The sequence below is a fragment of the Chaetodon trifascialis genome, chromosome 4 (genome assembly GCF_039877785.1).
Source record: "Chaetodon trifascialis isolate fChaTrf1 chromosome 4, fChaTrf1.hap1, whole genome shotgun sequence".
NCBI lineage: Eukaryota > Metazoa > Chordata > Actinopteri > Chaetodontiformes > Chaetodontidae > Chaetodon > Chaetodon trifascialis.
The window spans coordinates 8,553,345-8,567,659 of NC_092059.1; the positions used below are offsets into that span (position 1 = coordinate 8,553,345).

At 41.9% G+C, this 14,315-nt stretch overlaps 1 protein-coding gene across 1 annotated transcript; it reads left to right on the plus strand.

Moving 5' to 3' along the window:
* The first annotated feature begins 1,851 nt into the window (after positions 1–1,851).
* Positions 1,852–8,260, plus strand: creb3l3a (cAMP responsive element binding protein 3-like 3a). Its single transcript, XM_070961612.1, has 10 exons — positions 1,852–1,963; positions 2,348–2,464; positions 2,645–2,891; positions 3,290–3,423; positions 4,572–4,682; positions 4,780–4,886; positions 5,508–5,576; positions 5,808–5,892; positions 6,518–6,611; positions 7,832–8,260. The coding sequence occupies exons 1-10, from the start codon at positions 1,943–1,945 to the stop codon at positions 8,146–8,148; spliced, it is 1,302 nt and encodes a 433-aa protein (XP_070817713.1). The 5' UTR covers positions 1,852–1,942; the 3' UTR covers positions 8,149–8,260.
* The last annotated feature ends 6,055 nt before the right edge of the window (positions 8,261–14,315 follow it).

The following is a 14,315-nucleotide window of genomic DNA, read 5'->3' on the forward strand; positions in this document are numbered from 1 at the left end:
TGTGTTTAGTGTTACCTCTAGGGTTTTGGTAGTGACAGTCTTAGTCTGAATTTCCTAAGTGTTTTTGTTTATTTCTTAGTTGAGGGTTTTTCTTCCTACCCGCTCGCCACGGTGTAGTGATCTTTTGTTTTATTGGGCTGATGTTGTGTTCTTGTATTTTGGTCTGTAATAAACCGTTGTTGTTTAACGGCTCCTTGTCTCCTGCTGATTGTCCGCACCTCTGGTCCTGTAATTGCATTGATTCTCTGGAATCATAACAGCAGTCTTTGTTCAGAGTATGAATTCAAGGCTGGGGGGGTCAGTTGTTACATAGTGCACCTTTAAAAGCCTCCATGCTCATAATCACTATTGCTGCTGTGCTGTTGCTGCGTCATAAAGGCCTCCTCAGCCACCGCAGCTTCCGCCTCGTCTGGCTCTGCTCTGTTTTATCCCCCCTGCTGATGTTGGATCATTCAGTTAAATACCTGACTGTTGTTTGCTGTTCTCCCTCCGGCTATTTATCGTGCGTTCCCTGCTCTTGTCTGACTGCTGCAGCAGGAAGCCTTCCCAACAGAAGATCCTCAGCGCCAAGTCAAATAAACTTACAGCCAACTCCAACTGCAATACCCGGCGTGACACAAGTAACCCTAATAAAACAACCTCATTCTACCTCTGTAGGTGTTAGTGATCTCACAGAGATTTTGGCCGAACATCTGACATATTTTGTGTATTACGGGCAAGATCATGAAGATTTAGATTTTTACACTAAAACTTAACTTCCTAATTTCTCACAAGAAATCCATTGTGGTCATGCAGGTGGAGGGAGTTTAAAGGAATAGTTTTACCTTTTAGGAAATGTGTTTTTTGATTTCCTTCGATGCCAGATGAAAAACAAAAACCTCAAAATGAATGAAAATGAAAATTCTTAATAGTTTTGCTCTTTCACAGTTCCTCTGTGATTAGTTCATTTATTTTACTTGTTGAGATACACTCAGGGTTTTAAAAAAAATGCTGACAAAAATAATTAGACTTTCAGACAAATCACATATTATAAAGAGAAGGTTCAAATTGTGTCTGCTTGATTATGTTTTCATCCTACTTTGCCTTTGCGGTACATTCGTGTTTTTAAGCCTCCTGAAAGACTGATTGGTGCTTTAAGAGGCTTCAGACTGCTTTTCATTATTGCCACTTATTCCAGTTTCCTCAAGGTCTGCAACATCACAATAACATGCAATGTGTTAATATGTGTGATATTAAAGCCATCACAAAGTGGGTTACATGGGATGTTAGAGCCTAAGTCTTGCCATTCAGGTTGTTGCCCTCCTCAGCTGAACTGATTGACCACTAAGAATCTTATTTATCTTCTTCCTGATCCAGTGTGACTGTCTTTAAGTATGTGTTATGTATGTTGTTATAGTATGTTGTTTTTTATGGATTATATACGTGTGTAAGTTCAATAAACAGTGTTGTTACAGACTGACTGAAATGCGCTTGTTCTACAATATTTTTTATGGAAAAGTTGTTGAATTTTGTTGTCTGGAACCATTGTATGTCCATTGTGTTATGAATGTATGCCAAAGGTCAGAGCTACCATTACGTCAATATGCTATCAAAAAAATAAGAGGAAAAGAAACAATAGACTTTGACCTATCTGATGTTTTACATCGTAGATCTTAGTGGTGACTTCAGGTCGTCTGTCTCTAACTTCTTATGTTCCTTAGCTGTGTACTCCTGCTGCCAATCAGATTGTATCTCCTCATAGCCAATGGGGACGAAGCGAGCTAGTTGGCTGGGTGTGTTGTGTTGGAGTTTAAACTTTGGACCTGAGAAGAAGAGCTGAGAGATACAGTGGAGACGCTTTAGGAACAGAGACAAAGCTACTGCTCTGCGAAATAAAGGATATTTTGGCTGGATCTCTGTCGACTTGGGGGCGTCTTTCTTGTGCCACCCAAACTCTGAAACTATGGAGCACTACCAAAATCAGGTAAATCACCAAATATTATACTTCTTGTTGGATTGTTATATGCTATTAATAGGTTATTGGGGCAAGCCCACAGAGCAAAGTTCAGTCCTGAAAGCAAATTAAAAGCCTACGTTAAAATCTTATATGTGTCTAATCCTATAGACAAAGCCTTGTTTTAGAAAGTGACTGAAAGTACATAATTATTGCTGAAAAATTATCTCAGAGACTGACAGACACAGAGCGGGGAACATATTGTTCATGTGTGTTCAGGGAAGATCGTGGTGAATGGTAAAAAGCAGTCCCCAGCTGTGGCTCCATATGACACATTATATATTCGTTGTCTTTGCCTCTAAAAGCATGAAACATATACTGCCTGTGATATTAAATGTGATGATCTCATTTCAGGGTTGTGATGGCATTGAGCTGCTTGACTGGCTGTTTGATCAGAACGAAGGCATTCTCCGCCATGAGGAAACAGGACGCCATGGCAACCATCACTCCTGGCCAATCCAGGAGCCGAATGTGCGTGAGTCTGTGGGATGGCTAATGTCACTCAGATGCTACAAGTAGCTTTGTTTGCTTTATAACTACTTTATAGTCACTCCTTGACATACTTTGCAGGTCTTTGTCTGCCCTGTCTCTCACCCTGTTGTCATCTCACACCGACAGAATAATCACAGCACTTTCCTCGTTTCCACCCAGCCGCTACTGCAGCCGGCCGAACAAGCGGAGGACGACTTCCTCAATGCCCTCCTGACCGGAAGTGACTCGGTGTCAGGCTCGCCTCTCTGGTCCCCTTCTCCCAGTGACAGTGGGATCAGCGAGGATCCTCCGTCAGATCAGATGGACAGCCCTCAGCGCCCCGAGAGCCCACCTGGGGACGCTCAGTATTTCGGTACAGGGCCACAAACTAAGGCAGCCCTGGAAGCGAACGTCTCCATTAACCTCAGTGAGTACAGAAAAGCACTCAGAATGGGACATATTGGAAGATCAAGGTCTCAGATAATCATTTCATTCTGATTACAATGTTAGATTTGTGAGCAATGACTGAAAAACATTGTGAATACGACATTTTAGTCATGACATCCTGCACATGATAAAGATGAAGTAGGATAACATTCATCATTTGTGACTGTGTGTGAGAATATTCAGATTATCAGAGACATTGACGTTATTGTTCATGAAAAATCTAAGTACACACGTTTGTGTGATGTTCTGGCTCCAAATGTCATTTCTATTTTTTTCAACTGTTGTTTGTCACATAATCCAAACAATGACAGTAGCATGTCTTATTGATCCTTTATTATTTATAAAGCATTTAATATTCTTGATTCTGTGTGGGTGCAGATGGCTGGGAGCCCCAGTTGCCAGTGGGCAGGACAAGGATTACACAATATGCCCCTGATGTACACAGACCACAGGTGTCCACCGGCTTCCCACTAACTGTCAAGGATCTGCTGCTGTCTGGCACACTGGAACCCGTGAGTGTGCCCTGGTTGTGGTGGGGGTTTGACAGAGTCAGTGGGGATGGTGCAGTAGTGATGGGGGGAGAGTAAAGTAAGGAAAGTGTGTGTTTGTGCATCTTGGCTGCTTGACTCATGCACAGGGCCTGTTGTTTACCTTTGTGTGAGTCAGAGTGTGCACAGGGAAAACAAGTAGGTGACTACAATCGCTGAAATAATGGATTCACCGAGGAGTGAGGCCTTTGGAATGCCAAAAGAAATTCTTATTTTCAAACTTTTGCTCGTAGGAAGGTTTGCGGAGCGTGCGGCAAACCTTCCCAGCAGCGCTCAGGTTTGCATGCTGACACAGAGAGGAGGAATACAGCAGAAACATTAGCATTTTACTCATGGTAATATTTTTCACCATCATTTGTGTTCCTTTATATTTTTGGAAAGAATTTGCAGTCATGTAAGACTGTAAAAATGCATTTTGTGGAGATGTTTCGTGTTGCACCACACATCCATCCTTCCATTTGCTATACCAGCTTATCTTTTGAAGGGTCACAGGGTTCTGGAGCCAATTCCAGCTGACACAAGAGCGACAGGCGGAGGACAAGTCACCATTCAATCACAGGCCTGACACATATGTGGAGACATACAATCATTCACAGGCAATTTTAGAAAAGGAAAGAGCACTGACAGAAAATCAGCTGCAGGGTTTGACCCCCGAGGGCGACAGTCCTAACTACTGCACCGTATTAAAGGGTGTTTGTCATAATTATTTAATTTCCAAGGAAAAGAAATCCATAAAGTGGAGGTCAACAAGTGAATACAAACGATCACCAGCAGAATAATGTGTTTGTGTTTCTGAAACTTAAGGGTATGGTGTGGATTTCAGCTCGATCCGGGTGTTGATCCCAGCTTAATAAGATGAAGGACAGAGCAGCAGAATGCAACTTAGGTTCTCACACCATAATTGCTTTGAGGTAGCCATGAAATGAGAATGATGAAGGTGGCCTGATAGTCTGCACTCATTTAACTACTTCTTGCTAGGCTCTAGGGAGAGAGAAGGAGAAAGAGGGGGAGGAAGAGGAGGAGGAGGGGGACGAGGTGTCGGGGCAGGGAGAAAATTCAATCAAACAGCAGTGACTATGTTTTAAATATAAGCATTCATATCTCACCACCAGCCCCCACACCCATACCAGCAGTCCATGCAAGAGCTGATTCTCAATGAGGATGAGAAGAAGCTCTTAGCAAAGGAGGGGGTGACTCTGCCCAACCAACTACCCCTCACAAAGGTAAATGGGCGGCGATCAGTACCTAAACAATGCAAGCAACCAGCAGCTCCCAGAGTTCAAAGCTCAAGGTGAACATGTTTCTTCTTCTGTCAATCAGTACGAAGAAAGGATTCTGAAGAAAATACGAAGAAAGATTCGCAATAAGCAGTCTGCCCAGGAGAGCAGGAAGAAGAAGAAGGAGTATATTGATGGGCTGGAGAGCAGGTGAGAATCTAGAGAAATGATCATTGCTTTATGTGTTTTTGTATCTAAACATATTCGGACCATTTTCCAAAGCAAACTGTGATTTGCTTGATTATTGTCCTGCTGTACCCTCCAGGCAGCCTTTGGTCAGTTCATTTCAGTTGTGCCACTTGTGGTTTGATTCTGGCCTTTCTCATATGGCGTTCCCCTCGCTCCCCATATTTACCAACGTCTCTCTAATCTTAACTGACAGACACAAAAATGCAGAATATATTTCCCAAAACATCGGCTTGCAGAGACCTGAAACTCGCTTTGGATATGTAATCCATTTCATCACCACTTTTGTGAGCAGGGACGTTTCAGGAAAGCCGACAGACATGTGAATTTTGAGATTCAGCTGCTGAACAGGTTGAAAATGAATCGAAGATATTTGGTACTGTGCTTTGAGGCAGTAATGCAAAGTGGATGCACCTTTAAATAACTTCTTAAATGAGGATGGTAGTATTGAAATTCTTGTTCATTTGGCCCTAAAAAATGTCTTTGTTAATCGAGCATTAATGAAAAAGTTTGACCCACGATGTGGTTTTTGCAGCATCAAAATAAGTGAGATAATTGTATTTTCTCATTGGCTGCCTCCTCCAGGATGGCCGCCTGCAGTGCGCACAACCACGAGCTGCAGAGGAAGGTGTCCCAGCTGGAGAAATGCAACATGTGAGAGATTTTGAAACAGGACTTCTCTTTCCATTTCCAATCATTTCTTCCTCTATAATCTCCTGGCGAAGCTTGTTATGACATTTCCTCCACTCAGAAAGTGCCTTTAAATTCTTGCCTTGTTGTCTTGTTCCCTGAAACTCTTGTTAGTCCAACTTTTTTCTGTCATTTCCATTCTTATTTTGCTCTCTTTTACCTTTGCCTTCCCCTTTCCCCCCATCCTCTCCACAGGTCGCTAATGGAACAGTTGCGCCGGCTGCAGGCTCTGGTCATGAATACATCAAACAAGCCAGCCCAAACTGGGACTTGTGTACTGGTACGGATGTCCTGTGTGTGTGTGTGTGTGTGTGTGTGTGTGTGTGTGTGTGTGTGTGTGTGTGTGTGTGAGTGTGTGTGTGGTGTGTGTGTGTGTGTGTGTGCCAGGAAGATAAACAAACTGCCCAGACACCCCATATGACTCATCGCTAAAAACATTCACCTTCCCAGCAAGCCGAATAGCAATAACTGCAGCTGGATTAGACGTCGAGAAAGGCCAAATGAGATATGAACACAATGGAAAAGACAGCACAAAAAAAAAACAAAACACAATCCCCATGAAGAGAAATGCATTGAACAGCAACCATCCATTGCCTTTGATCACTCCAGTGGAATAAAGTGCAAAACCTGAGGCAACATGCATGCCTCATCTTTAAACAACATCTATGAATATGACTAAGTCACAGTTCCCGGTTACAGAGCACTTTACAAGAAGCAAGACGTTGCAACCTGAAAGTGTATTCACAGGGGGAACATCCAGCCCACTAGCTATTCAAAAGTTCAACGCTGCAGAGCATGCAGATTTAGTAACAACTTTATTTGACTTGAACTTGAAGTATGAACGATGTATTTTCCAGCAGTTCCAGTCAGCCTCTATCTAAACTCTCTTTTTCTTGGTTCCTTAGGTGCTGCTGCTGTCCTTCTCCCTAATCCTGTTCCCCAACCTCAAGCCGTTCTCTGACACCAAGGTCAGCCAAGGAGACTTCAGTCCGGTCAGAAGTGAGTAACCTTCAGCACTAAATAGCTTTGTGCGCCCGCCTGCCAACTAATCCAGCACCTCTCTGTCACAGCTGAGGAGCTTGTTAGAGCTGCAGTCTCACCCACTGCTTGAAAGGTTCTCACCTGCAGAGCTTCACAGCGTGCTCCGCCTGTCTCAGGATTTGCTGTCGACTTAAAACTTTAACGACTACAGCTGAGAACCGAGGCCATGTATTATCATTACAGTTATTAAGCTATTGCCCTGTCAGCAGCCTCTGATGAATGACTATTAATTATCTTTTTTTTTTTTTGATTTATTGGCACAAACCTCCAAAAGGTCAATATTTTAATTAAGAAGCAAGATCAGAATTTGCACAGCACCAAGGAGTAATTTGTTACCATAAGATGTTTGGCAGTCTCGAAAACGCAATCGATGCTGCACTTTCCCTGAGTTTTTAGAGATTTAGAGTCTGTAATGCCTGTAGGCTTGAATTGTATGTACTTACAGCACACTGTGCAAGGTTTTTTTTTATTTTTTCAATGTATGGCATTTGTCACCAATTATAACTCATAATATATAAAATTATTCTCATGTTACTTAAACTGTGTTTTACTACACTGTCAGTCATCTGTTTATACACCAGCCTCCACTTACAGGTGCCCCCAAGAGGATCATTATTAGTCATTAAATGCTTATGCACTGCTTATTAATGCTAAATAGGGGGAATGAAAGTGTTGCAAAACACACAATAAGGTGTGGTGGCACGGTAAGACAGTGGTAACACTGTCACCTCCCGGGTTCGATTCCCGCCTGGGGCGCTGTGGGCTCTGGAGGGCGTGTCCTCCACCATGCCTCCGGTGCATACTGCCCTTTGTCTCGAGGCCTTTCTGTGTGGAGTTTGCATGCTCTCCCCGTGTTCACCTGGGGTATCCTCCACAAACCCCCCCCCCCCACTAAAAACATGCAAGAAGATCACCACCTGACCGAATGACCCGGGCGCCGCTGTCGGCTGGCAGCCCACCGCTCCTCCTCCTCATTACCAGGATGGGTCAAACGCGGAGGAATAATTTCACCAAAAAGCGTGACATGTGCATGTTGTGTGTGCTGTTGTGTTCACCGATGCATGGCATGTTGCATGGTGATTAATAAAATATGGATCTTAAATCTCAAATCTTAAATAATGTGCATGCCCACACAGGCGTGAACTTGCTGAACTTCTCTCTGCATGTTGTTCTCACAGTCCAGTCACGGTCCCTGCAGAACCTCCAGGCTTCCCGTGTGCTCCATGTCACTGACCCTCCCTTCTCTGCTGAGGATGAATTGGAATCTCTGCATCGGCATTTCCCAGGAGACCAAGAAGTGGATGATGTTACCGCGCTGATGGGAAAGCTGGGGGTGAACCAAGACCGGTCCAATTTGGAGCCTGTGTCTCTAAACAGCAGTCAGGAAGAGAGGCTGGATCATTTCCATGTAGACCCAATTACTGGTCACGTAGCTACTGTGACCTTGGATCCCCACCGATCTGCCAGGCTGCGACCACATGCCGATGGCATGTAAAAGAAATGAATAAATTATCCCCACATGACTTCCCTAAACCGTCCTCCTCCTGATGGTAGAGCAGGGAATTATCTGGGGCTGCTGTTTACACAGACAGGAAAATTAGCTTTTAATCATTCCTGTTTTGCCTTTAATATGTTGTTAGTATAGCTAGAATATCTGTGTGCCTTTATCTTATTTGTGATACTGTTTTATATATCAGAATATGGATTTGAATCTTCCACTGAAATTGCCTGTCAAGATAAACTGTTTCCTTTGCCTCCTGGCTTTGATAAAATGCCGGTGTAAATTATTGTGTTTGAGACTGTCAAAAAGCGGGTAAATAGAGCTGAGATGATGTGTACAATTTTGATCCAAATGGATAATTTGTGAAATGTTAAAGGATTCTGAAAGCATGCTTCCTTTGAAGAAATGATTGAATTTGTTTAGATTCATTCAGGAGTAAAGCCGTCTCAAATAAAAGATGTCTTAGTTGGCTCAAAAAACTGTGGAGTAAATTTCTCTATTTTATGATTTACAGCTGTAATAATTAAAAACAAACTCAATATTTCCCTTGATGATGCCTGAAAGTATACTATCCAATGTCTGACCACGCCGTCTCTCCAAGTTTGAGGACAGTGGGCTTGATGTCAGTGGAGACATAGTTTACAGAGATGGAAAACTGGGCCAAAGGTGCAGCCGATGACCTCTTATCTCATGACTCAGACTTCTGACCAAACAATCGACATGTTGATATATTTACTAGTTGAAGGCGCAGCACTCACCGTGTCCGGCTTGTCAGTGCAGACCTCACAGTGATGAGATGAAAGTGTGCTTATCCTCGCTGCCACTTGGCCACAATTTCATTCAGCTAAACTTATCATCAAGGGAGCGAGATTCAACTCTGTGATGAAGCGATCTGCCGTAGAAACTGAAAAAAGAATAAACCACCACTAGTGTTCCCATTTAAACGAATTATCCTAAAACTGTAAAACTTCATGAAAATATCACAATAATAATACAACGCTGATTCCAAAAAATTGGGATGCTGTGTGAATTCATATGTACGTCGCTTTGGATAAAAACATCTGCCAAATGACTACTTGTAATATTTTGTTTTATACAGCTTTGTGGAATCAGGCTCCAACAGCATAACTTAAATTTTTGCCACATTTTGCATTTGAAATTACTTGAATGATGGAAAGTCTCCATCACATCTGATATTCAGTGCATTTTAACAAGGGGAATATTACAACCGCCATAATACCTTATCAGCTCATCTCTAAGTTTATGAAGCTGACACGCCAAGCCCATCGTGGGTTGTCAGGCGCCATCAGTGGATAACAAAATCAGCAGTCAGCTGACGCCTGGCCGGACGTGCTGCGGTGCGTTCAAGTGGACATGAAGCCAAGTCAAGAAAAGCCTCAGTAGATGTTTAGCATGCTAATATTGGCTACTTAGCACTAAACATAAAGTACAGCTGATATTTGGCCAAAAACTAAAGTGTTGTACATATTCAAAGTTCCTGATGATGATAATGTTATTACAATTCATCCTGAGACAATAAAAGTCATCAGTACAAATGAAAGCGACAGTATGAACGTTCAGTCGTCTGTTTCCCGCAAACCTCTGCTTGAAGAAATCTCAAGTAACAGTTTAACTTTTGTGGTTTAACAGAAGATAAAATCAGCTTCCCACATTACATTTTATCGGGCATTAAATTCTCGTATTTGTTTCCCTTTTGTGTGTGATTAATAAAGGATTACTCTTTGTGGCCAGAGGGTTTCATTCCTCGAATCACTGCAAAACATTCGTCGGTTCATTCATAGCTGGCTTTGCTGTGGGCTTGTTTCAGGTTTTTGATTTGCATACTAAAAAGCTGTCTGGTGAGGATAAGATCGTGCATTCGGCTTAAACTGCTAATTTAGATTAAACAGTACCATTAATGTAATATTGACTTAAATCTCAGTGACATCATCAGTTGCTGTATTTCACACACCCATAAACACACAATATGCTCTCTGCTGTGGGTGGTGTGTAAGCTGGTTGACTTGTTGTCTATCTCTGACCTACATCTGCCCCCGGCCTCTTTTATTGGAGTCCGTCTTGGGTTTTTTTTCTCTAATCAGGGTGAAAGTCTCTGGACCAGCAGCATCTTTACTCAGCACCACCCATCGCTTTGATTGACGAAATCCCTGCGGAGCCGGGAGGCCTCTACGCATAGATCGCCTCCCTCTGAGGTCGTCTATCAAAAAGAGCCCTCATCTTCTTTTTTAATCTACAGAATGAGCTTTTTCTTTCAAGGTGTGACGTTGAGCCAGATAAATTTGGTCTAGTACTTGTTTGGTGGATTCCTGGGCACCTCCACACTTCCTTATTAACGCAATTGTTTTTCCAATTTCAGAGGAATAAAGAGGGAATTGAAACACCGAACCACACGGAGCTGAATCAATATCTCACATGTCGGAGAGGTATGGCAGCAATAAAGGTCTTATGTTGTATTTCTTTAGACTTTTTCTGTTGTTGTTATTTAGGTAATTAGAAAAACATGTCAATTTAATAAGAAACCTAAAAATCTCTAACATCAAGCAGCATGTGGAGTGCTTGAAATGTCATTATACCTGCAGGAAAATAAACTGCTATAAAATGCAGTTGGTATGCGCTTTCTGCCAAATTAATTTTCTTAATTAATTAGATTAACCTTTGTAGTCATGTTACTGAAGAGCTGGTATTAACTGCCACCCTCTTTTCTGCAGTCTCTTAATGCCACTCTTTACTCTACAATGTACAGTACAGTACCTCTCTGCCTCAACACAAGGTGTGACACTGCTCTGTCATAGGTTAACTGTCTTTTAATGAAGGTCTTTGCGATCACATCCTGGTTAGTCAGAAACTACATAGCTGCATGATAGAAAGTGTGCTTCTAATACATATAATTTATACATAGAGTTAACATAATCTGCTTACAATTGAGTATAACAAGGGTGTTTTACTCAGTATCTTTAATTTGTGAATCAGAATTAATTCTTGCGTGCCTTAATGCAACATGCAAACATCAGACATTAGCAAACAAATAAGGAAATTAGTCATTTGCTGTTTGCGATTAATTTGTGGTCGTGACTTCATGTCTTTGCATGTAATGATTCGGCATTAATTAATTGTGTAAACTAGGAAGTTTAATTGATGAATTGGTGGTGGGATTAATGGGTCCATAGGTGCAGTTTCCAAGCACAAGACATACAGTGGAAATTTACATTAGATTGCATCTATGGAGATCTGCCTTTGGCTCAAGAAAAGCAATCAATAATAATGACAATTAAAAAAACAGTTCTGTATGTTATGCTGCATTTATGAACCAAAACATTTGACTTTACAATCTTTTATTCTCTTCATACACAATCCAGGATTTTGCCTGCAAAGATCCACTTTGACACCAAACAAACTGTGATCTCTGCTCACTGCGAAGCTGTTGTGTGCAGTTTAATTACTCTGCATCTCACAGTGTGTGCACAACTACAGCAGACTGATCTGCAACCACTAGTTGTGTTGGGATGGTTGATGGGTTTCTTGATATTTCATTTATTAATCTGTGCACTTGATTTGTGGTGATTTATGTGCAAGCAAATGTATGCAGCCTTATATTAAGTGTGAACCTTGCACTTGGTAGAAGGTAAATAGCTTGAAAAGGGCATAAACATGTCTGCATGAGTCTGATCATACAGAAATATGAGCCTGATCAAAGAAGAAAAGCCAGAAGTGATGCTGCAAACTTCACAACATTAAGTACCTATTTCTCTGTCCGTCTGTTAAAATTACCACTTGTAAGCTGCGTAAACAGACTGGCTTTGGGTTGACACCGTTTCAGTTTTAACTCCACAATCTGACAAATTAATGCATCCAAGGATTTACCAAATGCAAGTTATCAAATCAATAAAGTTACAACTGTTTCAACAGAGATTGCGGCAGTTCTGGAGAATTTCATAACCGATGCATTTGCTTTGTTGCTCATATTCTGTTGAAAAAGATTAAATTACCTTGACGGCACATTTTCACCAAGTCATGGACTGTAGCCTTTAAAAAATGCTTTGATGGAGAAAGCTAAATAAATTCTGAAGGCACAGACGGTCTGAAGTTGTCTGGAAGTCACTACAATTACTCCTGACTCTAATCACTGTGTCAGACCTGCAGGAAGGTCGAGTACTGTAAAGTGCTGGCAGAGCAAACACCTCGCTGTGAACAGGAATCAGTGTTGGATCCAGGCACCTAATTAAGCAGTTTAGATGTAATGTAGAATTGGTACACTCTCAGACTTAAAGAGGTGGTTCAACAAATTAATATTTCTAGCTCTTCCCCTGGGAGGAGGGGTTTTACAGTGTATACTGTTTATATTTCGACTGACTCCTGTGTAAAGTTTTGTTCCTGGAAGGCTGATTTCTATCAACATGTCAAAAGTTTTAAAGTCTATCCTCAACTTATTGCCAGCTGTTGTGTACTTCATGGGGTTTTAGAGGGTTTAATGAAATGCAAATCCATGCAGAACTTTCTAATTAAATTTCTTTTGTTTTACTTTTGCCATAGTTGTTATATTCCAGTTCTTCAATTAAGTAAGGTACATATTAACTTATCGTAACGTCCCAGACCCCATTTTCCATGTGTTTTTTAGATAATTATTGCCCATTTCAAGATTATCTAGATAGGGGATTTTAGCTTTCCAGGAGGGAAATGAATAATTATAAACAAAACAGACTACACTTCAGTCCAGCTCAGATGCAGCATGATAAAGGCGTATTTGGATGGCAAGTCAACACACATCCTACACGCAAACACGCACAGTGCAAACAGATGGAGGTTTTGTTAACCGGGCAGTGTGTCACCACAGAGCTGCTGGCTTGACTTGGCACTAAAACTGGACCTTAAAAGGCCCCATTAATAATTATGTCACACACTATTTACCTCCGTGTTTGCAAAGGCTAAAAGTACAACTATCAGGGCAATCGCTACAGAGAGATGCGATAGCAGTGGAAACATAACAGGGAACTCAAAGACGAGGCTTACAGACAAAAGGTCTGGTACTCAGGTTTGATGTGAATTGATTCTTGTGTGTTTCTTTAAAAAGTTTACTTGCGACTCAGACAGAAAAACATGCATTTAAATGCTCCTTAAAACACTCTGGGTTGATGTTGTGTCTGGTTGTATGAATATCTGATAGCTGACCTGTATACCCAGAGTTAGGCTTACACCAAATATAAGCCTAACACACAACAATCTGCGGTTTTTCCCTTTCCACCCTGGAATACTAATCGTCCTGAAGGTGAGATACATGCCATTAAAAATATGTCAGTATTCAGTTAGCATTATCTCCAGTGCCACTGGGACAAGATAGTGAGCTGTTTCAACTCATTCGAGACAGGCAGCACTCCAGGCTAATGGACATCAAAACGAATTCATTCATCCAATCATTCTCCCGTTTTTGAATGATTCTGTCCTGCAAGATGAATGAACAGCATGACGCATCCTTGTCTCGTGTGTCAGTTAGACGGGGGTCACTGGAGTGTCATCAGTAATAAAATGAAAAAGTGGTGTCAGACAGATGCTCCCTTTTTAACGGTGCGGTCACTCACTGAATTCAAGTTTGCATCATCAGATATGACAGCCCAAATAACCTTGGAACAGGCGACATAGTCCTTCCCTAACCTCGCATTCACTTCCTCCCAGCAAATGAAAGAGTGGCACAACTAAGGCCTGCAGTCTTTGTCTTCTCTTTCCCACAGCAACAGATCCTTAATATTACATCTGCTTCACCTGAATAAAACACACCTGAGCTGGTTTACAGGCTCCACCACACTGCCCAGACTAGAGAATGCCTTTGCTGGTTCGTTGGCTGCATCAATGACCCCGTGTGCATCAAAGATGACAATGACAGCTGGTTGCTTGTGGTCACTCCCTGAAGCTGGAGCTCCTTGCTTCCTTCATGGATGAATTTTGAGAGTTGGTTGAATCAGTAAACCAGACAGTACCTCCCATGGGGACTTGCTAGACCCAAGTCTTTGCCAAAGCTGGAGCCCACATTTTTTCCAATTATTTTGATTGAGTGCAGGCATGAGGCTTTATCTTCTTTGAGCCTATAGAGAGCATTATGGTAAAGGCCCACTGGGAGCAAACAAATTCTGTGACGCCACCTCTGATGC